This window comes from Columba livia, chromosome 2 (genome assembly GCF_036013475.1).
Source record: "Columba livia isolate bColLiv1 breed racing homer chromosome 2, bColLiv1.pat.W.v2, whole genome shotgun sequence".
Lineage (NCBI taxonomy): Eukaryota > Metazoa > Chordata > Aves > Columbiformes > Columbidae > Columba > Columba livia.
The window spans coordinates 162618994-162640631 of record NC_088603.1 but is presented as its reverse complement, the minus strand read 5'-3'; the positions used below and the strand labels follow the sequence as shown (position 1 = coordinate 162640631).

Here is a 21638-nt window from a genome sequence, read left to right as displayed (position 1 = left end):
GAGAGAGCTGGGGGTTCAGCCTGGGGAGGAGAAGCTCCGGGGACACCTTAGTGCGGCCTTTCTGTACTTAAAAGGGACTGATGAGAAAGATGGGGACAGAGTTTGGAGCAGGGTCTGTTGCGATAGGACAAGGGGTGATGACAGTATCACAGTATCACAGTATGTTTGGGATTGGAAGGTACCTCAAAACTCATCCAGCGCAACCCCCCGGAGCAGGAACACCCAGCTGAGGTGACACAGGAAGGTGTCCAGGGGGTTGGAATGTCTGCACAGAAGGAGACTCCACAACCCCCTGGGCAGCCTGGGCCAGGCTCTGCCACCCTCACTGGGAACAAGTTTCTTCTCAAATTTAAGTGGAACCTCTTGTGTTCCAGCTTGATCCCATTACCCCTTGTCCTATCATTGTTTGCCACCGAGAAGAGCCTGGCTCCATCCTCATGGCACTCACCCTTTATATATTTATAAACATTAATGAGGTCCCCCCTCAGTGTCCTCTTGTCCAGCTCCAGAGCCCCAGCTCCCTCAGCCTTTCCTCACACGGGAGATGCTCCACTCCCTCCAGCATCTTGGTGGCTGCGCTGGACTCTCTGCAGCAGTTCCCTGTCCTGCTGGAACTGAGGGGCCACAGCTGGACACAATATTCCAGGTGTGGTCTCCCCAGGGCAGAGCAGAGGGGCAGGAGAACCTCTCTGAGCTACTGACCCCCCCTTCTAACCCACCCCAGGTCCCATTGGCTTCCTGGCCACAAGGGCCCAGTGCTGGCTCATGGTCACCCTGCTGTCCCCAGGACCCCCAGCTCCCTTTCCCCTACACTGCTCTCTAATATGTAATGTCCCAACCTATACTGGAACCTGGGGTTGTTCCTGCCCAGGTGCAGGACTCTACACTTTCCCTTGTTAAATTTCATTAGGTTATTAGGTTATTAGGTGATGGTTTTAAACTAAAGGAAGGAGATTCAGGCTGGATATGAGGATTAATTTGCCATGCTGAAGGTGGTGAGAGCCTGGCCCAGGTTCCCAGAGGTGGTGGCTGAACCATCCCTGAGACACCCCAGGCCAGGCTGGACGGGGCTCTGAGCACCCTGAGCTGGTGACGATGTCCCCAAGGCTGGACCGGGTGACCTTTGAAGGTCCCTCCAACCCAAACCACCTGTGACTCTACGATCCCTCCATGTACACGGACCTGCAGGAGTGACCTGCAGACGCGGTTTGCAGCAGGAACGGGGCCGGTGCAGAACATGGGTGGTGGTGGGGGTTCTCCCCAGGCCTGAGCGCAGGTTTCTGAGCTGTGTTCAGGCTGCAATTCCTCCTCTCTCCAGGAGGGGTCAGTCCTCCCCTTCCCCAGCCCGAGCGGAGGCTCTGGGCAGAGCAGAGAGCACTTGCGGTCCTGCTCCCCGTGCAGGGCAGTCACCCTGGCCCTGGGCAGCACTTTGGTTCCTTGGCTCCTTCCTGGCAGCTGCGCCAGCTCGCAGGTCAAACCCAGCTCAGTGCAGCACGGCCGGGTAAAGCGTCATTGATGCTGCTCACCGAATGCTCCCTCTGGCCCCAGGTTTTGCCCGGGACCACCGAGATGAGATGGTGGAGGGGCTGAAAGCTCTGAAGAAAGGCCTGGAGGAGCCCGACTTCACCGTTCTGTTCCACACCTGCACCAACATCGCCATGGTAAGGCGCAGGGCAAGTCCAGGGTGCCGGAGCTGAGGAGCGGGACCTGCCCAGCGCTCGATGCCTCATCTGTGCTGAGCAGCTCACGGGCTGGTCGCCGCTGGGGAGCCCCAGTTTGGCAATGGGAACCAGCCGCTGGAGTCTTCTCCACCTGGAGAACACTCCTGGCCTGCTCGGGGATGCTCGGAGTGGCTCACCCCCATGGGGAAGCTGCTGGTCCCCGCTTTGGGCACGAGGACACATGTGCAGATGCCATGGGTGCGGTGACACCGGCAGGGACCCATCCCTGGCTGGGCTGTGGCTTGGCGTCACCGCTCAGGGTTCTGACACGCAGCCCGAGCCCTTCAGCCCCCAGCGCTCTGCTCTTGTGGGAGCCGAGCTCCTCTTTGAGGGCCGTTTTCCATGCAAGTGTTGCTCCAGGAGGACTTGGAGCTCTAGAGAAGCTGGTGGTATGCTTTTGTCCTGGAAAAGCTGCCGTTCCTCACGTGTGGTGGCTCTAGAGCTCGTTGTTCCTGCACTCAGCAGCTTTTTCCACCCTCAGGTCTGGAGAATGTGTTGAGATGTGAGGGAGCATCTTCCCAGCTGCTGGGTGCTGGCCAGCATGGGGTTAATGGCTTTGTTGTGTTGTCCCAGCCCATCCCAAGAGAGCCCCAAGTTATCGGGCCACCCTCAGGGCTGTGTCCTGGCCCTTGTCCCCTCCGTCACCACCGATTTGGGCTCCCACAGGACACTGAGCTGGGGAATGGCATCCTGCAGCTGGGGCCCTCGGCCCGGGCTCTGCCGGTGTCATCAGAGGGACCCCGCTCTTCCGAGAGCGACAAAAACGCATCGCCTGACCCCGCTCGCCCTCCCCGTAGGTGATCGGGAAGCGCATCCCGCCGGAGCAGCTGATGAGCCTCCTGCTCGCCATGTTCGAGGGGCTGGCGGACCCCGACAAGAACTGCTCCCGAGCAGCCACCGTCATGATCAACTCCCTGCTCAAGGAGCGCGGGGCTGTGCTGCAGGAGAAGGTAAAGCTGCTGCAGGAGAAGGTAAAGCTGCAGCCGTTGGCCTCGTTGCTGCCCCCGTGGCACAAACGCAGCTCCCGCCGGGTCCTGCTGCTGCTGCCCCTTCTCCCCACCTGTATATTTTGATAAATTCCCACTTGTGACTCCTGCGGGCGGTTTGGTGGGGCGATGGGCTGCGCTGGTGCAGCCGGGGATGGCAAGAGCGGGATGCCCAGCACAGGGAGGGATCCAGCCCTGATGGAATCGTCAAATCAGTTGGGTTGGAAAAGACCTTTAAGATCATTAAGTCCAACCATAACCCACCCTGTCCCTGCCCCCTGTCCTGAGAACCTCGTGTCCGTCTGTCCAGCCCTCCAGGGCTGGTGACTCCAGCACTGCCCTGGGCAGCCTGTTCAATGCCCCACAGCCCTTTGGGGAAGAAATTGTTCCCACATCCAACCTCAACCTCCCCTGGGCAACTTGAGGCCGTTTCCTCTGCTCCTGGCGCTTGTTCCTGGGGAGCAGAGCCCGACCCCCCTGGCTCCAAGCTCCTTTCAGGCAGTTCAGAGATCAGAAGGTCTCCCCTCAGCTCCTGTTCTCCAGCTGAACCCCCAGCTCCCTCAGTCTCCATCACACTTGTGCTCCAGCCCCTCACCAGCTCCGCTCCCTTCTCTCCACTCGCTCCAGCACCTCAAGGGTCTCTTGGCATGAGGGGCCCAGAGCTGCCCCCAGGGTTTGGGTTTGGCCTCCCCATGTCCCAGCACGAGGACGGTCACTGCCCTGGTCCCCTGGCCACCCCAGTGCTGGTCCAAAGAAGACAGGAGACATTTCACCCGCCTCTGAGGGGACTCTCTATCAACTGTTGCATTTCTGGCCAGGGAAACGTTTGTCCCAAAGCTGTTGGGGTGTATGTCTCCATTCCCACGTGCATGCGCGCTCTTTCTCCTCCTCCTGTGCTGTGCCGGCAGCGGCTCTGCGCTGGCTCCACGGCGGGTTGAAGAGTTCAGGGACAAGCTCACTTTACCAGAATGGGCTCAGGCTCCCCGCGAAACCTTTGTGAGCTCTGGGGGAGCGCAGGCTCCTGGCTGGGACGCCGGTCTGGATGCTCGCAGGGCTTAGAGGTGCTGGATGCAGAAGGGTTTTTGTCTAATCCACTACCTTTAGGGCTAAGCTCCCCCTTTCTCCGGCAGTAATTGGAAACACTGGCTCTGCAGCTACTCCTTGGGCTCTCTTTTGCACTAGGGCTCCTGCGTAAAAGTCCTGCTCGCTACCTAGGAGCCTCTCTCCTACATGGGGCTGCTCCAGCTGACATGACTCACCTTTTGCTCAGCTCCAGCCCAGCGCAGATCCTGAAATCCGAACCGATGCTAAGCCCCGGGGTCGCGGCAGCGCCGAGCGCAGCTGGGGCCTGAGCGCTCGCCTGCTCTGCGCTTAATCTCGGGAATTTGCTGCCAGGCCTGGTCTGCGCCTGAACTTCCTCTTGGTCTTAACGCGCGTTTTACAGCTCGCAGGCAGTGCTGAGGTGTCTCCCCCGTTCAGCTCAAGTTCCTCGCAGGAACTCGCTGCCGAGCTCCTCCGCTGCCCCCGTGTCGCGGCCGGGGCTTAGCGCCTGTTCCAGCCCGGGGCCACGGCTCAGGGTGGCAGGTGTCCCTGCCAGGTCACACACAACCCCAGAGTGTCAGGGGTTGGAGGGCCCTCAAAGCCCATCCAGCGCAACCCCCCGGAGCAGGAACACCCAGCTGAGGTGACACAGGAAGGTGTCCAGGGGGTTGGAATGTCTGCACAGAAGGAGACTCCACAACCCCCTGGGCAGCCTGGGCCAGGCTCTGCCACCCTCACCCCAACAAGTTGCTTCTCCTCTTGCAGTGGAACCTCCTGTGTTCCAGTTTGCACCCATTGCCCCTTGTCCTGTCCCTGGTTGTCACCAGAAGAGCCTGGCTCCATCCTCCTGACACTGCCCCTTTCCATCTTGATCCCCAGCAATGAGTCCCCCCTCAGTGTCCTCTTGTCCAGCTCCAGAGCCCCAGCTCCCTCAGCCTTTCCTCACACGGGAGATGCTCCACTCCCTTCAGCATCTTGGTGGCTGCGCTGGACTCTCTGCAGCAGTTCCCTGTCCTGCTGGAACTGAGGGGCCACAGCTGGACACAATATTCCAGGTGTGGTCTCCCCAGGGCAGAGCAGAGGGGCAGGAGAACCTCTCTGACCTACTGACCACCCCCTTCTAACCCACCCCAGGTCCCATTGGCTTCCTGGCCACAAGAAGGTCCCCTTCCCCAGGACACCCCGCACATTCCTCTGTCCCCCAGCTGGGAATGGATCCTTGACCTCCCTGGAGCTCTGTGGTTCTGCATGCTGAGCCGGGACACGTCCCCACAAACCGCGCTGCCTGATGCTGTGCCCACCCGTGCTGTCCTCTGACACCGCGTCACCCGTGACCGAGGGGACGGGACCCGCGTGTGCTCTCCGATGGTGACCCCAGGCGCTCATCACTCACCCGGCCACCCCATCTCCTGTCCCTTCAGGTGCCCGACATCATGAGCATCATCCACGGCAAGCTGGAGGAGGTGGATGAGGAGCACGTGCGCAAGGCGGCCCAGCAGACGGTTTACATCTTGGCGTCCCAGCACAAGAGCCTGGTGGTGTCCAGCCTGCTGAGCAGCGCGCTGCCCTTCGACAGGTCCTGCCCGCCGCCCGCACGGGCTCCGCGGCGGCTTCCCCCTGAGCTGCAGAAAGGCTTTTGCCCACTCAACCCCAGTCATCAGCCCCTGCCGGTGTTTCCTTGGCGTGCTCAAGGGTCGGCACGGCCGCTCGCTGCCGCTCGGGGGGTTTGCTGGGCTTGCAGGGGGTGGCGACGCCAACCCCGGGGAGCTGAGCGTGGCTGGGGCTCGGTGCTGCTCTACAGAGCGGATCAGCCACCCCAGAGCTGCTGGCCCCGGGCTGAGCCTCGAGCAGACAGGGTCATAGAGTCACAGAGCCAGTTTGGTTGGCAAAGCCCCTCGAGATCAAGTCCGACAATTACCCCAGCCCAGCACTGCCCCCTGTCCTGAGAACCTCGTGTCCGTCTGTCCAGCCCTCCAGGGCTGGTGACTCCAGCACTGCCCTGGGCAGCCTGTTCAATGCCCCACAGCCCTTTGGGGGAGAAATTGTTCCCAGATCCAACCTCAACCTCCCCTGGGCAACTTGAGGCCGTTTCCTCTGCTCCTGGCGCTTGTTCCTGGGGAGCAGAGCCCGACCCCCCTGGCTCCAAGCTCCTTTCAGGCAGTTCAGAGATGTTCTTGTCCTCCCTTGATAGGACAAGGGGTGGTGGTTTTAAACTCAAGGAGGGAGATTCAGGCTGGATATCAGAATTGTTGCCCTGAGGGTGGTGAGAGCCTGGCCCAGGTTCCCAGAGCGGTGGTAGATGAACCATCCCTGAGACACCCCAGGCCAGGCTGGACGGGGCTCTGAGCACCCTGAGCTGTGAGATGTCCCTGCTCATGGCAGGGGGGGCACTGGGTGGCATTTGAAGGTCCCTTCACCCCACGTTGGTGGGTGACCTGACTCAGGTGTTCCCGGGCGTGGGGAAGGGACTGACCCTTTCCCATGGGGGTGATTTAAAGCTGGCAGCCGGTGCCAAAGATCTCCTGTTGCTCCTCTCCAGCCACACGTGCGCCATGTGGAGGTCCCTGGCTGGCGAGCCCGCCCTCACCTCGCAGATCCTGGAGCAGCTCCTGGAGAAGGTGAACCGGGACGTCCCGTACAAGGAGAGCAAGGGCTTCCTGCTGGGCAGCAGCTCCGAGCGCATCGCCACCCCTCTGCCCCTGGCCGTGAGTGTCCCTGTCCCCACCCCTCTGCCCCTGGCCGTGAGTGTCCCTGTCCCCACCCCTCTGCCCCTGGCCGTGAGTGTCCCTGTCCCTGTCCCCACCCCTCTGCCCCTGGCTGTGAGTGTCCCTGTCCCCACCCCTGGCTGTGAGTGTCCTGTGTCCCTGTCTCCATCCCTCTGCCCCTGCCTGTGAGTGTCCCTGTCCCATGTCCCTATCCCCACCGCTCTGCCCCTGGCTGTGAGTGTCCCTGTGTCCCTGTCCCCACCCCTGGCTGTGAGTGTCCCTGTCCTGTGTCCCTGTCCTCGCTCCTCTGCCCTGGCTCTGAGTGTCCTGTGTCCCTGTCCCCGTCCCTCTGCCCTTGGCTGTGAGTGTCCCTGTCCCTACCCCTGGCTGTGAGTGTCCCTGTCCTGTGTCCCTGTCCCCACCGCTCTGCCCCTGCCTGTGAGTGTCCCGTGTCCCTGTCCCCATCCCTCTGCCCCTGGCTGTGAGTGTCCCTGTCCCGTGTCCCTGTCCCCACCGCTCTGCCCCTGCCTGTGAGTGTCCTGTGTCCCTGTCCCCATCCCTCTGCCCCTGGCTGTGAATGTCCCTGTCCCCACCCCTGGCTTTGAGTGTCCCGTGTCCCTGTCCCCATCCCTCTGCCCCTGGCTGTGAGTGTCCCTGTCCCTATCCCCACAGCTCTGCCCCTGGCTGTGAGTGTCCCTGTGTCCCTGTCCCCACCGCTCTGCCCCTGGCTGTGAGTGTCCCTGTCCTGTGTCCCTGTCCCCACCCCTCTGCCCCTGGCCGTGAGTGTCCCATGTCCCTGTCCCCACTCCTCTGCCCCTGGCCGTGAGTGTCCTGTGTCCCTGTCCCCATCCCTCTGCCCCTGGCTGTGAGTGTCCCTGTCCCGTGTCCCTATCCCCACCCTGGCTGTAATGTCCCTGTCCCATCCCGGGCCCAGTGGGACGCTGTACCCCCACCCACACCTGGAAGGGCTTTTCTCCATTTCCGTGGCCCTCGGGGCTTGGTGCCAGGCGCGGGCTCTGGAAATACCGCACCGCTGTGTAACGCCTATTAGAGCTAATCCAGCGGCTCATAAAGAGCCTCTCAGGTGTCCGTCCTCGAGGGAGAGCACTTTGCCTTTTTATCCCTTCAGAAAAAAACATAAACCCCGCTTGGCAGCTTTCTGAGCAGGAAAGCAGCTGTGAAAATTTCCTCCTCCTCCGAAGGACCAAACGCAGCTGGGAGAGAATCAGCCGCCCCGAGAGCGAACCCCCCTCCCCTCCCCTCCCGCGCTCTAACACCCCTATGGACTGCGCGCTGTAATTAGGGCTTTGCAAATTGGCCGGAATAGGCTCTGTGTGTGTGTGTGTTGTCTTCCTCCCACAAAAGCCAGGCTGTCGGGCTGCCCCCTTCCCCAGGTACACGCTTCACCTCCCCGGCTTTCCCAGGAGCAGCTGTTGCTCCGCTGGGGTGGGACGCGGGGGGTCACGCCGACGCTCTGTCAGGCTCAGTGTTGCAGGAAGGAGTAAAAAGAAAGAAACCAAAGGCCTCTGGCTGCCTGGCTGGGTTATTTACTATCAGCTATCCCAGCGTGGTGTGGGAGATCCCCTCCTAATCCTCTTCGTTCGCTCTCTCTCCAGGCCACATGTGCTCTGTATGAGATCATGTCTGCTCCGGAGTCTGGGGCAGCGGTGCTGGGGCTCTACCCGCCGCTGTTTGTGACTCTCCTGCTGCGCCTCAGCTGCACCGTGGGTGTTCAGCTACCGAAGAGCCTGCAGAGCCGCGAGAGGAAGAGCAGCAGCCTGGGCTCGGCCGCCCGCAGCCTCCACCCCGCCAGGTACGGCGCGGGGGACGCGGGGACGCTCCCCGGCACGTGCGGCGCCTCGCTGGTGCGAACACGGCGGCGTGCGCCGGGGGCGACACCCGTGGTAGTGACCGTGGCGCCCTCGCGGTGACGGCCTGACCTCTGCTGCGGTTTGGGCTCGGAGCTGGGTGGTGTTTTCTTCTGCAGAACGCAGTGTCTAAATTGGGAAGCATTAAATCAGGCGCAGCGCAAGATGAGCTCGGGCAGCGCCGCTGCCAGAGCCCTGCGGGGCTGGGTTATTGCCGCAGCCTCCCGAAAATCCTGGCTGGCTCTCGTGCGGGGTCCCCCGGGGCTCGTGGGCACGGCGGGGGCGGAGGAGCGTTTTTGGGGAGGGAGGCCGGCTCCCTTTCAGTGAAGGATGAGGAGGGGAAGCTGGAAAGAGCCAACGTTTTGGTTTCATTGCGTCTCAGTCACACCAAATAGCTGCCTGTTGAGCGAACAGCTGTGCCGCCGTGCCGTTGTCCCCCAGGTAGAGGTGGCAGTGCCAAACCCCCGCAGTCCAGCTTGTCCATCGGTGCTTAGAGCCCGGGGTGTCCCTCGCCACCGAGGAGGGTCCTGGCCTCTCCCTGGGGCCGGACCTTCTGGATTGTCACAGGATCACAGATGGTTTGGGCTGGAGGGGCCTTAAAGCTCCCCCAGTGCCCCCTGCCATGAGCAGGGACATTTCCCAGCTCAGGGTGCTCAGAGCCCCGTCCAGCCTGGCCTGGGATGTCTCAGGGATGGTTCAGCCACCACCTCTCTGGGAACCTGGGCCAGGCTCTCACCACCCTCAGGCCAACAATCCTTCCTCATGTCCGGCCTGAATCTCCCTCCTTTAGTTTAAACCATCACCCCTTGTCCTATCACAACAGGCCCTGCTCCAAACTGTCCCCAGCTTTCTTATCGACACTTTTTAAGTACAGAAAGGCCACACTAAGGTCTGCCCGGAGCTTCTCCTCCCCGGGCTGAGCCCCCAGCTCTCTCAGCCTTTCCCCCCAGAGCTGTTCAGCCTCGGATCATTTCTGTGGCTCCTCTGGACTTGTAAAAGATTGTTGTTGTAAATGTTATTTCTCTCCTCTGAGAGCCCCTGAAATCCCCGAGGGCTCATTGCTGAGCACAGGGGGAGGCACCACAGCTGCTGAATCCTCCTCTGTGCCAGCTCCGTGTCCCACACCAGGTCCGTGTCTCAGTGCCAGGTCCGTGTCCCACACCAGGTCCGTGTCCCACACCAGATCCATGTCCCAGTGCCAGGTCTGTGTCCCAGTGCCAGGTCTGTGTCCCAGTGCCAGGTCTGTGTCCCACACCAGATCCATGTCCCTGTGCCAGGTCCGTGTCCCACACCAGATCCATGTCCCAGTGCCAGGTCTGTGTCCCAGTGCCAGGTCTGTGTCCCACACCAGATCCATGTCCCAGCGCCAGGTCCGTGTCCCACACCAGGTCCATGTCCCGCTGCTGGGTCTGTGTCCCACACCAGATCCATGTCCCTGTGCCAGGTCCGTGTCCCACACCAGGTCCGTGTCCCGCTGCCAGGTCCGTGTCCCACACCAGGTCCATGTCCCACACCAGATCCATGTCCCAGTGCCAGGTCCGTGTCCCACACCAGGTCCGTGTCCCACACCAGGTCTGTGTCCCACACCAGATCCATGTCCCTGTGCCAGGTCTGTGTCCCAGCGCCTGGTCTGTGTCCCACACCAGGTCCGTGTCCCAGTGCCAGGTCTGTGTCCCACACCAGATCCATGTCCCAGCGCCAGGTCCGTGTCCCACACCAGGTCCATGTCCCGCTGCTGGGTCTGTGTCCCACACCAGATACATGTCCCACTGCCAGGTCTGTGTCCCATACCTGGTCCGTGTCCCACTGCCAGGTCCGTGTCCCACTGCCAGGTCCGTGTCCCGCTGACGGGTCTGTGTCCCACACCAGATCCATGTCCCTGTGCCAGGTCTGTGTCCCACACCAGATCCATGTCCCAGTGCCAGGTCTGTGTCCCAGTGCCAGGTCTGTGTCCCACACCAGATCCATGTCCCAGTGCCAGGTCTGTGTCCCAGTGCCAGGTGCGTGTCTCAGTGCCAGGTCTGTGTCCCACACCAGATCCATGTCCCTGTGCCAGATCTGTGTCCCCCGCTGTGTCCCCATCTCAGTCTCAGTCCATGCTGCCCTGCCCAACGTGCTGAGCACCACCGGCTGCTGGAGGTTCCCAGCAGAGCCCTGGTGCTGGGAGAGCTGGGACGCCATGGGGGCAGAGCACCCATTAGATGGGCTGCAGGACTGTCCCACCCCGGGGCTTCATGGTGTCCCCTCCAGGAGTGTGGGGCTGTCACCCGCAGGGCTTCATGGTGTCCCCTCCGGGAGCGTGGGACTGTCACTCGTGGGGCTTCATGGTGTCCCCTGCTGGAGCGTGGGGCTGTCACCCATGGGGCGCTGGGGCTGCTGGACCCCTGACCATGTCTGGAGACTGGGAGAGCGGGGGCTGTTCAGCTGCAGAAGGGAAGCTGAGAGGGACTTTATTGATGTCACCACGGGTGCCCTCGTCCTGCAGCAAACGGCCCAGCTGGTGAGCGGTACCTGCACTCGCTTTAAAGCACTTTATATTTATGGGGATGTTGGGTTAGCCCCAAGGGGACTTGGGTTTTTTTACAGGCTATTATTAGTGTTAGGAAGAAAGCCTGGAGGATCCCCTGGAGCCAGAGACAAAGCGGGACTGAGCGAGGAGGGCTCTGGCATCTCGTGATGTTCCGTTTGTCAAAACCCAACGGTGAAGAAAGGTGTTTCTTTCCTCTGGGTAGAATGACCGAGGTGGTGACATGGGGCACACCGAGCAGTGTCCCCGGCTGCTCCGCACCGTGGTGGCCCCGTCTGCATCTGGCGAAGCTGCCGCTCACGCTGGCTCCTCCCGCCGGAGGGGATGAGTGGAACCAGGTGCTGTGGATGGCAGGGCTGCCGTCTGATCAGCCTTTTATTTACACCACATGGCAGAACAGAATTAAGAGAACCCGCTGCGTTGGAGGGGCGGCTTGGCGGAGCCCGATCGTGGTTGTCCCGGGGCTGTTTGGCGCTGGTGCTCCCCGAGCTCGTGGCTCTTGCCCTGTCCCCTCAGGGTGTTTGTGGCCGTGATTGGGATGTGGCTTTGTGCAACCTCCCGATGGGATGCGACACTTGCGCCGCCGTTGTGGCTTTGGGCTCCTGCAGCCAGATCCGTCTGCTCTCGTCATGCTTGTCCTCCGGGGTGTCTCTTGGATGGGCAAAATGGGCAGATGCTGGCCAGAGCCTGTGCCGTAACACGGGGAGCACTGAAAGGAACTTGGAGCAGCTGGTTGTTGCCCCCAGGGAAGGAGACGCAGGAGCCAGAACCGCCTGCTCGCCTCCAGAAGCGTCTGGACTCCAAACAGCGTTGGGGACACAAACCAGAAGGCGCTGAGCTCCGTCCACGGCCGCTGCTCCATCCGTGGGACGGGGCTGGGCTGGATGAACCCGTGTCCCTCGCCACGCTGGGGTCTGGGTCCTCTGGCAGCTGTTGAGCACGAGAGCAAATGTGTGGGATGCGACATCTGTCGAGCATGAGAGCGAACGTGCGGGATGCGACATCTGTCGAGCATGAGAGCGAACGTGCGGGATGCGACAGTCCCTGGATCCTTGTGGGAAAAGCCAATGTGCCAGATGGGAGGTCGGTGAGAACCAGAGGATCAATAGGAGCCAGAGGATCGGTGGGAACCAGAGGATTGTCAGGAACCAGAGGATCGGTGGGAGCAAGAGGATCAATAGGAGCCAGAGGATCGGTGGGAACCAGAGGATCGGTAGGAACCAGAGGATCAATAGGAGCCAGAAGATCAATAAGAGCCAGAGGATCGGTAGGAGCCAGAGGATTGGTAGGAACCAGAGGATTGGTAGGAGCCAGAGGATCAATAGGAGCCAGAGGATCGGCAGGAACCGGAGGATCAATAGGAACCAGAGGATCGATAGGAGCCAGAGGATCAGTGGGAACCAGAGGATCAGCAGGAACCAGAGGATCAATAGGAGCCAGAGGATCGGTAGGAACCAGAGGATCGATAGGAACCAGAGGATCAATAGGAGCCAGAGGATCGGTAGGAGCCAGAGGATTGATAGGAGCCAGAGGATTGGTGGGAGCCAGAGGATTGGTGGGAGCCAGAGGATCGGTGGGAACCAGAGGATCAACAGGAACCAGAGGATCGGTAGGAACCAGAGGATCAATAGGAGCCAGAGGATTGGCGGAAACCAGAGGATCGGTGGGAGCTGGCAGCTTTTTGACACCTGCTTCCCTGAGGTGGGATGGGGGAGCCCCCAGCCTGTCTCCTGCAGCCCCAGGAGCAGCCCTGCTGAGGAGGCGGTGACTTAGTCCCGGCTTTGCTGGGCGAAGCTGGGCAGGATGGTGCCATGGGGGCTTTCTCGCTGGTCCGAGCCCCCGGATCGCATTGCCAGGGCTGGTCTGAACGCGGGTGCGCTGGCCACGCTCTGCTCCCTGGGACTGCCATCCGTGGGTCACGCGTGGCATTTGTGTCCTCGGCATGGGAAAAGGGCTCCTCCGTCCCCGCTCCGCAGATGTGACCATCACACGAGCACCGTGCTGGCTGTCTCAGTGCTGCTCCTCAGATCCCCACTCGGTCTTGCAGGTGTTGGTCTGGAACAGCCATGTCCCGGCTCTGCATTGCGGTTGAGTCCCGGTGACATCGCCTGCTTTTGGGGAGCAGGGACGGGGCTGTGTCACCCCAGCTCCTGCCAGAAACCCCTGGGGATGAGTGGAGGGGCTGGGAATGACAGTTCTGCTCCCAGTGCCGGGTTCGCTCCCAGTCCCGGTTCTGCTCACAGTCCTGGTTCTGCTCCCAGCCCCGGTTCTGCTCCCAGCCCCGGTTCTGCCTTGAGTCCTGGCTCCCAGTTCAAATTGTGCTCCCAGTCCCCGTTCCACTCCCAGTCCTGGTTCTGCTCCCAGCTCCATTCTGTTCCCGGTCCCGATTCCACTCCCAGCTCCATTTCTGCTCCCAGTCTCGGTTCTGCTCCCAGTCCCGGTTCTGCTCCCACTGCCAGTTCCACTCCCAGCCCCATTTCTGCTCCCAGTCCTGATTCTGCTCTCAGTCCTGGTTCTGATCCCAATCCCGGTTCTGCTCCCAGTCCCGGTTCTGCTCCCAGTCCCGGTTCTGTTCCCAGTCTCGGTTCTGCTCCCAGTTCAAATTCTGCTGCCAGTCCCATTTCTGTTCCCAGTCCCATTTCTGCTCCTAGCACCAGTTCCACTCCCAGCCCCAATTCTGCTCCCAGCCCCGGTTCTCCCAGCCCTGGTTCTCCCAGTCCCAGTTCCTCTCCCAGCCCCAGTTCTCCCAGTCCCGGTTCCTCTCCCAGTCCCGGTTCCTCTCCCAGCCCTGGTTCTCCCAGTCCCAGTTCCTCTCCCAGCCCCAGTTCTCCCAGTCCCGGTTCCTCTCCCAGCCCCGGTTCCTCTCCCAGCCCTGGTTCTCCCATCCACGGTTCTCCCAGTCACGGTTCTCCCTGCCCAGTTCCTCTCCCAGCCCCCGGTTACTCTCCCAGTCCCAGTTCTCCCAGTCCCAGTTCTCCCAGCCCCAGTTCTCCCTGCCCAGTTCCTCTCCCAGCCCCGGTTCTCCCAGCCCCAGTTCTCCCAGTCCCGGTTCCTCTCCCAGCCCCGGTTCTCCCTGCCCAGTTCCTCTCCCAGCCCCGGTTCTCCCAGCCCCGGTTCTCCCAGCCCCGGTTCTCCCAGCCCGGTTCCGTCCCAGCGCCGGTTCTCCCCGCCCGGTTCCGTCCCGCTGTGCAGGCTGCGGGCCGGTGGCCGTGGCCATGAAGTCATCGCTGATTGATGGAGGGGAACAGTCTTTGTCCAACACGGAGAACAAACCGCGGGGATGTGAAATTCCAGCCTCGTCCCAGGAGCAGGTTACAATATCAAAGTAATTTCCTGTACGCGTTTTGAATGCGAAGGCTTCATGATATTTAAATGCCAAAGAGAGATGGTAAAGGTGAATATGATAGCTTGGCAGGAAGGGCCGGCTGGAAGACAACGGGATTTTGTTGGAAAGGAAGGAAGTGTCTATAGGACACTGTGGAAAAAGCAAACCTGGGGAAGGAGCGGCGTCAACCATCTGGTGGGAGCAGCCGTGCTCCGGGATCTTGTGTTGGGGCAGGAGAGCCTGGAGCTGCAGCCGGGAGCCCGGACCGTGGCGGGTCCAAGAGGAACGTGGGCGCTTTGCCGGGGACGGTCCGTCCCGAGGAGCCGCCATGAGCGCCAGGCTGGTGCTGGGACGTTGCCATCGTGCCTTGGCCATAGCCAGGGAGCCGGTGGGACGTTCCTCGGCCTTTTTGTTGCTGTTTTGTTGCTGCAAGAAAATGAATCCCTCCGTGGCCTGTTGGACTCAGCGACGGGTTCACTTGTGCGCCAGCGTTGGGTTTCAAAGCTTGTGGAGGTTCTTGAGCTCTGCAGAGACGTTTGTGCTCCTCAGGATGCTGCAGGAGCGCGGTCCCCACGTCCCCAGGTGGCACGTGTCTGGCTCTCCCGCCCCAAACCTGTGTGGGTGCTGAACCTCCCCCCTAAATCCACCGTGGCTGTGGAAGGAACCCGGGTTGCATTCCAGGCGGATGGAAGGGGGAGTATCCAAGGGGGATACTCGAGGTCGGAGACCCGCTCTGTGGAAGGGGCGCTCTGAGCAGAGACACCCGTATGTCCCTGTGCAACCTGGGTGCAGCTCATGGTGCCTGAAAATGGGCTGAAAACTCCAAAAGCCTGCGTGGCCGGACTAAAAACAGTAAAACCAGGGATATTCCATGGACCAGCAGCTCGGTGTGGGCAGATGGTGCAAGGATCCTTCTGCTGAGAGCTTTCTTTAATTAGCAATTAGCTCCTTGCCGTGCCGCGGTCCTGGTGCGGGGATGCTGAACGCGCGCCGCGGGGCTCTGCGCCGGAGCTGGGTGTGCTCAGCAAACCCTCAGCATCCTCCTTTCTTTGGGGTGGTGTTTATTTTCCATCATTATGTGAAGGTGGGACACGTGGGAGGTGACGGGGTGGCCTTGGGCAGGGCGAGCTGGGACCTGGCTCGGGGGTGACGGCCCCTCCATGCACCGTCCCGTCACCGCGGCTCAGGTCACCCCACCAGAAGCCCAAATAGCAGGAACCAGCTCGTAAACCTTCGTGCCAAGACGCTCTTACTGAATTATGTTTTCTTTGTGTGTGTGGTAACTACGTTCCTCTGGCTTATATGGCAGGCTAAGAGATTTATCCATCGCTAATATTTGTTTTGTTTTGACAGGATAATGTATGTTTCCCATATGTTGCCCTGTGCTTGCAGCAAAATAATCCCTACCTATAAAATATTAATGCAAAAAAACCCCACCAACCCTTCTTAAAGTACTTCTGGACTTCTTTACTTTTCGGTCCATTGTCTTGGATCACGTTAACGCCAAACGGCACGGTGTCGGTGGAAGTGGCTGTGAGTTATGGGCTCGTCTCCCTCTGGCCACAGCCCTCGTGTAATTCATCCCGTCCTCGAGCAGCGCAGCCTCCCGGACGGGCAGGGATGTGGGCAGGGATGTGGGCAGCGCAGGCAGGGATGCAGGCAGGGATGCTGCAGGCAGCGCAGGCAGTGCAGGCAGTTATGCGAGCAGTGCAGGCAGGGATGCGAGCAGTGCAGGCAGGGATGCAGGCAGCGCAGGCAGGGATGTGCCAGGGATGCAGGCAGGGATGCAGGCAGTGCAGGCAACACAGGCAGGGATGCAGGCAGGTGTGAGGGCAGGGATGCTGCAGGGATGCGGCAGGGGTGAGGGCAAGGATGCTGCAGAGATGCAGGCAGGGATGCCGCAGGGATGCAAGCAGCGCAGGCAGGGATGCAGGCAGAGATGCAGGCAGGGACACAGGCAAGGATGCAGGCAGGCATGCTGCAGGGATGCGGGCAGGGATGCAGGCAGGGATGCTGCAGGCAGCGCAGGCAGCGCAGGCAGGGATGCAGGCAGTGATGCTGCAGAGATGCAGGCAGTGATGCTGCAGGCAGCGCAGGCAGGGATGTGAGCAGCACAGGCATGGGTGCAGGCAGAGATGTGGTAGGGATGCAGGCAGGGATGCTGCAGGCAGCGCAGGCAGGAATGTGAGCAGCACAGGCAGGGATGCAGGCAGGGATACGAGCAGTGCGGGCAGGGATGTGAGCGGTGCAGGCAGGGATGCAGGCAGGGATGCAGGCAGGGATGCAGGCAGCGCAGGCAGGCTGCCCTCACCTCACCTCACCACCCCACTTCTCTCCGCAGCTGCGCAGTGGAGACGCTGAAGGTGATGCTGGCGCGGGGGGGCAGCGAGGAGGTGGCCGTGGCCGTGGGCAGCGCCGGCGGCTGGGACCTGATGGCCAGTCCCGAGAGGCACCACGACGGCATCGCCGTGCTCGCCGGGTAAGGGCTGGCACTGCGCGCCAGGGCTCCGGTGGCTCCTTGGGCTTGGGTGAAAGAGCCACACGGCGGCCGTGGGGAGGCGGATGGCAAGTGGGGAGGGGGTTTGCTGTGTCCTGGGGGGCTGTGATGTGTCAAAGCCCATGGAGGGTCTCGCTGGCTTCCCAGGGGATGGGCAATGGGGCTCTGCCATGCTGCCTGCCGTGGGGATGGGGAACCCATGGGATGAACCGCATTCCTGGGAGCACCGGGGTCTGGATGCAGCTGGTGCCCATCAGAGAATCACAGATGGTTTGCGTTCAAGTGACCTTCAGATGTCACCCAGTGTCCCCCTGCCATGAGCAGGGACATTTCCCAGCTCAGGGTGCTCAGAGCCCCGTCCAGCCTGGCCTGGGGTGTCTCAGGGATGGTTCATCTACCACCTCTCTGGGAACCTGGGCCAGGCTCTCGCCACCCTCGGGGCAACAATCCTTCCTTATATCCAGCCTGAATCTCCCTCCTTGAGTTTAAACCATCACCCCTTGTCCTGTCACAACAGACCCTGCTCCAAACTCTGTCCTCATCTTTCTCATCAGCCCCTTTTAAGTACAGAAAGGCCGCACTAAGGTCTCCCCGGAGCTTCTCCTCCCCGGGCTGAACCCCCAGCTCTCTCAGCCTTTCTCCCCAGAGCTGTTGAGCCCCCGGCCCGTTCCCGTGTCCCTCCTCTGTCCCGCCCCAACAGCTCCATGTCTGGCTGGCGCTGGGACCGCAGGCTGGTTGTCCGTCCCATTGTGCCCCTCACCAGGGCTGTCCGGCAGTTCTTCAGCCACATCAGCCAAACGTTTCCTGCCATCAGCTGCTTGGCTGCGCTCCTGCCGGGGCTCAGGCTCCCTGTTCACCTCTGAGGTGTGGTCATAGACACACAGAATCGTTTTGGCTGGATAAGCCCCTCAAGGTCACCAAGTCCAACTGTTCCCCAGCCCTGTCCCTGCCCCCTGTCCTGAGAACCTCATGTCCGTCTGTCCAGCCCTCCAGGGCTGGTGACTCCAGCACTGCCCTGGGCAGCCTGTTCAATGCCCCACAGCCCTTTGGGGAAGAAATTGTTCCCACATCCAACCTCAACCTCCCCTGGGCAACTTGAGGCCGTTTCCTCTGCTCCTGGCGCTTGTTCCTGGGGAGCAGAGCCCGACCCCCCTGGCTCCAAGCTCCTTTCAGGCAGTTCAGAGATCAGAAGGTCTCCCCTCAGCTCCTGTTCTCCAGCTGAACCCCCAGGTCCCTCAGTCTCCATCACACTTGTGCTCCAGCCCCTCACCAGCTCCGCTCCCTTCTCTGCACTCGCTCCAGCACCTCAAGGGTTTCTTGGCGTGAGGGGCCCAGAGCTGCCCCCAGGGTTCGGGTTTGTCCCCCCAGGTCCCAGCACAGGGACGGTCACTGCGCTGGTCCCGCTGGCCACGCCAGTGCTGGGACCAGCCAGGATCCTGTGGCCTCTTGGCCACCTGGGCACCCGCTGGCTCGTGTTCAGCCGCTGGCACCAACACCCCCAGCTCCTTTTCTTCTCCAGCCGCTGTTCCCCAGCTGCAGCTCCATGGGGTTGTTGTGACCCCAGTGCAGGGCCCGGCACGTGGCCTTGGTGACCCTCAGACCATTGGCCTCAGCCCATCGATCAGCCCCCTCTGAACGGCCATCCCACCCTCCAGCACATCAACACTGCACCCAACCTGCTGTCATCCGCAAACTGAGGGTGCACTTGATCCCCTTGTCCAGATCATTGATAAAGAGATCAAACAGAACCGGCCCCAGTGCTGAGCCCTGGGGAACAAAACCTGTGACCGGCCAACAACGGGGTTTGGCTCCGTTCACCACAACCCTCTGGGCCCGGCCCTGCAGCCGGTTCCTCACCCAGCGAGAGCACACCCGTCCCAGCGTGACGAGCACCAAAAGGTCTCGGATGGAAAGATTCTTTCCTTTTGCTGCTGCAATGTCCCTGTGGTTCATCAAGCCCTGCGGCAGCGTCCGACCCCCCCGGTCCTTCCCGCGGCGCCTGCGCCTCCTCCCGCCAACGGCAGCGATTTGGCGAGGCCGCGGCACGGCCACAGCCCGGCGGAGCCCGGTTCAGCCGGGGACTTCGCTGTCCCTCCACCCAGCGCCGTTAATAGCTCTTGGACGCTGCGGAGGAGACGAGCGGTTTGGGATTTTCCAGTTATTTGCAAAAAAAAGAAAGAAAAAAGCTTTATTGAAGCTCCCAAACGCTTGAAGAGCGTCTGTCTCATCCCAAACAAACCCTGCCCCTGCTTGCCAGGATTCACCAGAGCCGGCTCTTGCCAGCGTGCCGGTGTGGGGCTCGGCCGTGCCCTGCGCTGTGTCCCCATGGCAGCAGGAGGGGACGATGGCTTTTCCACCCTGGATGTCACTGTTGCACACGCTGGGCGGCTCCGGCGGCTCCCGGCGCTCTACGTGCGTCCAGGAGCCGCCCGCGCCGCCCGTCCCGTGTCACCTCCTCGGTGACACCTGCCGCTTCCCTCGGCAGCGCCATGGCCCGCCACGCCGGCCCCCGCCTGCCCCTCATCGTCAAGAACCTCATCCCCACGCTGAACAGCGTCTTCGACAGCCAGAGGGTCACCGCCACCGCCTTCCTCGCCGAGGTGAGCGCGCGCGGCTCCGTCGGTCCCGTTAGCGAGGGTTAAGCCGCAGCAGGTTCACGCGCCCTCCTCCCTCCCCGACCCTGTGCTGGAGGGGGTGGCGGGGAAGCGCCCGCAGGAATCCAGCGCCGGAGCCATCGCCGCCGCGAGCCAGCACGCCGGAGCTCCTCCGGCCTGACGTACCAGGCGCAGGAATGAGGTGACTCAAGTCCTTTCCCCGCGCCGGCCAGCAGACTGTAACGCTAGATCTCGCCGTACATACCACCTTAAAACCTCGGCCCGCTCCAGGAGGTTTTGTTACATAAAGGAGCACCTTATGCCAACAATGCAGAACCATATCCCCCCCTTATAAAACCACCTTTTAAATTCTCAGCTGCTTAAGCAGCCTGGGATTAAGGCACTGTTTTTATTTTGTGTTTGGCTGGGGGAGCTGCCGGCCCCGGCTCTTGGAGCCTGGCCCAGAATCTGCTTTAGTTTTTGGAGTGTGGTTGGGTTTAAAATAGCAGCTTTGCCTCACCGTGGAGCTGGAGGGGAAGGAAGCAAATGCCTGTGTCTCCCTCTCTCAAAACTGATGAGGTGAGAGCCCAGGCCCTTTTCTGCCGGCTGTGCCAGTGACGGAGATGACAGAGGGGAAGCGAGGAGGGGAACGGCCGCCGGGAGCCCTCGGCCTCGCGGGGTCCTGGGGACGGCGGCAGAGCTGCAGCTGCTGCCCCAGGACGACCCCCACGGCCGCGTCCCCCGCAATGGGGGCTCCATGCCACCTCCGGCACGCAGGGACAGCTCTGTGGTGCCACCGGTGTCCTCACCACCCACCCCGAGCTCCGCGCTCGCCCCCCGGTGCCCACTTGTGGGTCATACACTGGGGTCCCAGGGCTCGCGTCACCGGGAGCTCCCAGCAGTCCCGCGGTGGTGGCAGGTGACAGCGGGTGACCGTGGGGAGCCGGAGCAGCCCCACTGACCCCCACCCCTGCAGGGCTGTCCCCAGGGGGACCCAAAGTCCCGGGCGACCGCACCAGCACCCAAATGTGCCCTTCAGCGCTGGGCTCCTGCTCATCCCACCGGTGGTTAAAGCTCTGCTTTGTAAAGCCCAGCCTGACCCGTCCGGGCTGAGCTGGGGCCAGCAGCGCGCCTTGGAGCCCGTCCCCACTGTCCCCACGTCCCCACTGTCCCCACGTCCCCACTGTCTCCACGTCCCCACTGTCTCCACGTCCCCACTGTCCCCACGTCCCCACTGTCTCCATGTCCCCACATCCCCACTGTCTCCATGTCCCCACGGCCGGGGGCTCGGTGCGAGGGTCAGCGGGAGAGCAGCCAAGAGCATGAAATCCCCCTTTACTCCCAAAGCCGTGGCTGCCGGCAGCGTGTTCGGTGGCGAGTTTTGGTGGCGATACTGAACAAAGCGCCGTAGCCGGTGTCTCCGGTGAGGCGGGAGAAACCTGCTGCTTGGACACACATCAGACATAACGGGTTTGCTGGGAGCCCTTATGTCCTAAAACCCCCAGAAGCAATTCCACGTCAGCTGAGGAGCCGACGCGCTGATCTGGAAGCGCAGTTTTCAGTACGCCGAGTTCCGACTCAAGTAATTCTTGTCGAGCGTATGAGTATTTTAAGGACTGCAGGAATTTAAAGCTGTGTCACCGTTGACTATATTATAGCGTAAGGAAAGTTTTCTTGCAAGTTGGACGCACGACACAAGTCGCGGGACAAACGTGTCGCGTGTCTGAACTCTCAGAGTTCCAGCTGCTGCCGTGTCCTTGTTCGCGGCTTTTTACGTTCTCTTTGGAGATAACTCCACTTGCTTGATCATAAACCTTTCGAGGAACCCCGTGACACTGGCCAGCGCAGGGGACGCGCTTTGGCGTCCATCCCTGCAAAAGCCCCATGTCCCCCACCCTGGCAGGTGATCTTGGGGGCGAGGATTTAGCTTTTGTGTTGGTTTTAGGGGTGTATTCCAGCCGTCAGTGGTCACCCCAGCTTCCCACACCATCCCAACTTGTGCGTTAGGAATTATCACAGGTTCCCCAAATCCATCCGTTCCCTCGCGGTTCGCGGGTCCCCGTCCCGTCGGTGCTGAGGCTCTTGTTCTGCTTTAGCTCCTGGGCAGTAACGTGGTGAATGACCTGATGCTGCTGGAGACGGTGATGGACAACATGATGGGCAGACAGAAGGACGCCTGCACGCTGGTGCGGATGCTGGCGCTGCGGGGGCTCGGCAACATCGCCGCCGGCTCGCCGGAGAAGGTGAGAGCGAGCTCAGCGTCCTGGCCGCGCTGGGGGCACAAGGGGGCCAGTGGCCATCGGGAGGTGCCACTTGCCCAAGACAAGGTGGGTCTTTAGCCAGGGAGTCGGCCACGTCCTCACCCTGGTGACAG

The 21638-nt window shown here is 61.6% G+C and overlaps 2 protein-coding genes across 5 annotated transcripts in view; both read left to right on the top strand.

Annotated features, from left to right (window-relative positions):
- Positions 1 to 21638, top strand: part of MROH1 (maestro heat like repeat family member 1) — an 80591-nt gene that overhangs the window by 47170 nt on the left and 11783 nt on the right. For 2 of the 4 annotated variants that reach the window (XM_065054677.1, XM_065054675.1), the window contains 8 exons: positions 1549 to 1661; positions 2519 to 2671; positions 5170 to 5324; positions 6288 to 6453; positions 8070 to 8266; positions 16515 to 16652; positions 19156 to 19270; positions 21361 to 21507. In XM_065054677.1, the coding sequence (XP_064910749.1) occupies positions 1549 to 1661; positions 2519 to 2671; positions 5170 to 5324; positions 6288 to 6453; positions 8070 to 8266; positions 16515 to 16652; positions 19156 to 19270; positions 21361 to 21507 (1184 nt within the window). Of the gene's footprint in view, positions 1 to 1548; positions 1662 to 2518; positions 2693 to 5169; positions 5325 to 6287; positions 6454 to 8069; positions 8267 to 16514; positions 16653 to 19155; positions 19271 to 21360; positions 21508 to 21638 lie in introns of all 4 variants that reach the window. The other 2 variants (XM_065054676.1, XM_065054674.1) reach the window with 1 other exon arrangement.
- LOC135578747 (uncharacterized) lies at positions 8273 to 16504 on the top strand. The gene is made up of 2 exons (XM_065054690.1): positions 8273 to 14173; positions 14256 to 16504. The coding sequence occupies exon 1, from the start codon at positions 12652 to 12654 to the stop codon at positions 14065 to 14067; it is 1416 nt and encodes a 471-aa protein (XP_064910762.1). The 5' UTR covers positions 8273 to 12651; the 3' UTR covers positions 14068 to 14173; positions 14256 to 16504.